The following is a 2,018-nucleotide window of genomic DNA, read 5'->3' on the forward strand; positions in this document are numbered from 1 at the left end:
TTTTTTGGGTGGAACCGGGAGTTTGAACTCAGGCCCTTGTGCTTGCCAGGCAAGCACTTATTCTACTGAGCCATTTCCCTGGCCCAGTCACACTGATTTTGTACCATTGAATCTTTAGTGCAACAAGAAGGCCAAGCACAGCGACATCGTTGTCCTTTATGCCCGAACTCTGAGAGCATTGGACACTGGTGAGCAGGAGCGTGTGAAAAGGTAGGTGGTGAGAGTGTTCCTAGCTGCAGTATTTGCTTTCGGTTTCCTAAAAGCACCTGAAAAAGAAAATGGGAGCCCAGGCTGGGTATGGTGGCACATCCATGTGATCCCAGCACTTGGGAGGCTGAGGTAGCCTGGGATACATGAGTTTGTGACAGCCAGCCTGAACTGTACAGCAAGACCCTGTCCCCCCCGCCAAAAAAAAAAAAAGAATGTTAAAGAGTTTAATCCACCATGACAAGAGTTGCAGGGGCATGGGCTCTCACATTCCATTGGTAATAATGGATGCAGGTATGTCTGGTAATTCTGTTTCAAGCATTTGTTCTAAAGAAACGGATATGTGCCAACATTTACTTAATGAAACTTAGTTTAATAGTTCAGTCCAAGAGAATTAATGAGTTGAATGAACTGTAGCATATCCATGTGTTGGAATATTACACATTCATTAAAACTGATATTGTCTGGAGTTGTGGCACATGCCTGTCATTCCAGCACTGAACCTGAGGCAGAAGGACCATTGTACATTCAAGGTCAGCCTGGACTATGTAGCGAAAGGCTATCTCAAGCAAACAAACAAAAATTATTGATAATGAGCACTCATGTTATCACATGAAAACATTGTTGTGATTGCTTTTTTCTAAAGGGGAAAACATGTCAGGTTTTCACAACTTATGTTAATTTTTTTTCTTTATTTGTGTTTATTCGTTTGTTCCAACAGATATTTATGTTGGGAAGACAAAATCAGAGTGGGTTTGTAGCTCAGTAGCAAAATGCTTGCCTAACACTGGCAATTCGGTCTCCAGCACTGCAAAAAGAAAACAAAAATCCTTTGTGATTTGATTGCAGTGCCATTAAATTCCTTACATTAACTTGAGAAGTACCTCCACAATATTGAGTCTTTCATTCCCTGAACATATATAATGTCTTTTTTTTTTCCTCTGTGCTGGGAACCAAACTCAGAACCTTGCATGTGCCAGGCAGGTGCTGTGCCACTTGAACTATATCCCAGCTAACTAGTATCTTTATAAGTCATTCATAGACTTGGAGTTTATTCCTAGATTGTTGTTAAAATTACTTTTAGGAATGAATTTTTTTTCTGTTACATTTACTAATGAGTTGTCTAGCATATGGGAATGTTGTAGATCTGATTTTCTTTTTTTTTGGTGGAACCGGGGATTGAACTCAGGCCCTTGCGCTTGCCAGGGAAGCACTTATTCCACTGAGCCATCTCCCTGGCCCCTGATTTTCTTTCTTTCTTTTTTTTGGTACTGGGGGGATTGAACTCGGGACCTTGTGCATACAGGCACTTACACTGCTGAGCTATTTCCCCAGCCCTGATTTTCTTACATTTACTTTTATTGTCCCTGCTTTCCTCACACTGAGGGTCCTCCTGAGTCACTAAGGTGCAGAAACAGGCCACCGTATCCGGCTGATTAGGTTTTCTTGCTCTTGATTTTAGCAACCTTGCTGAATTGTCATAGCTTATAGGTTCTCTTGATTTGCCTGTGAACATAATTAAGAGCAGCTCTATCTTCTCCTTTTCTTTTCTTTTTCTTTTTTTTTTTTTTTTTGTGGAACCAGGGATTGAACTCAGGCCCTTGTGCTTGCCAGGCAATCACTTACTCTACTGATCTATCGCCCTGACCCTCCTTTTTTTTTAGGTTTTTGAGATAGGGTCTTTTTTTTTTTTAAAGAATTTTTTTTTTTTAATTTATTTATTTGTTTATGTGTGTGTGTGTGTGTGTGTGTGTGTGGCCAGCTCAGCCCACCAGGGGGCGGGGCTGGCTGGCATGTGGTGCTGGGGATTG

The 2,018-nt window shown here is 41.4% G+C and overlaps 1 protein-coding gene across 1 annotated transcript in view; it reads left to right on the forward strand.

Moving 5' to 3' along the window:
* Rfwd3 (ring finger and WD repeat domain 3) overlaps nucleotides 1-2,018 on the forward strand; it is a 42,526-nt gene that overhangs the window by 20,953 nt on the left and 19,555 nt on the right. The window contains exon 5 of the mRNA XM_023709327.1: nucleotides 119-210. Within this exon, the coding sequence (XP_023565095.1) occupies nucleotides 119-210 (92 nt within the window). The remainder of the gene's footprint in view (nucleotides 1-118; nucleotides 211-2,018) is intronic.

This window comes from Octodon degus, unplaced genomic scaffold (assembly GCF_000260255.1).
Source record: "Octodon degus isolate 3935 unplaced genomic scaffold, OctDeg1.0 scaffold00011, whole genome shotgun sequence".
Classification (NCBI taxonomy): Eukaryota; Metazoa; Chordata; class Mammalia; order Rodentia; family Octodontidae; genus Octodon; species Octodon degus.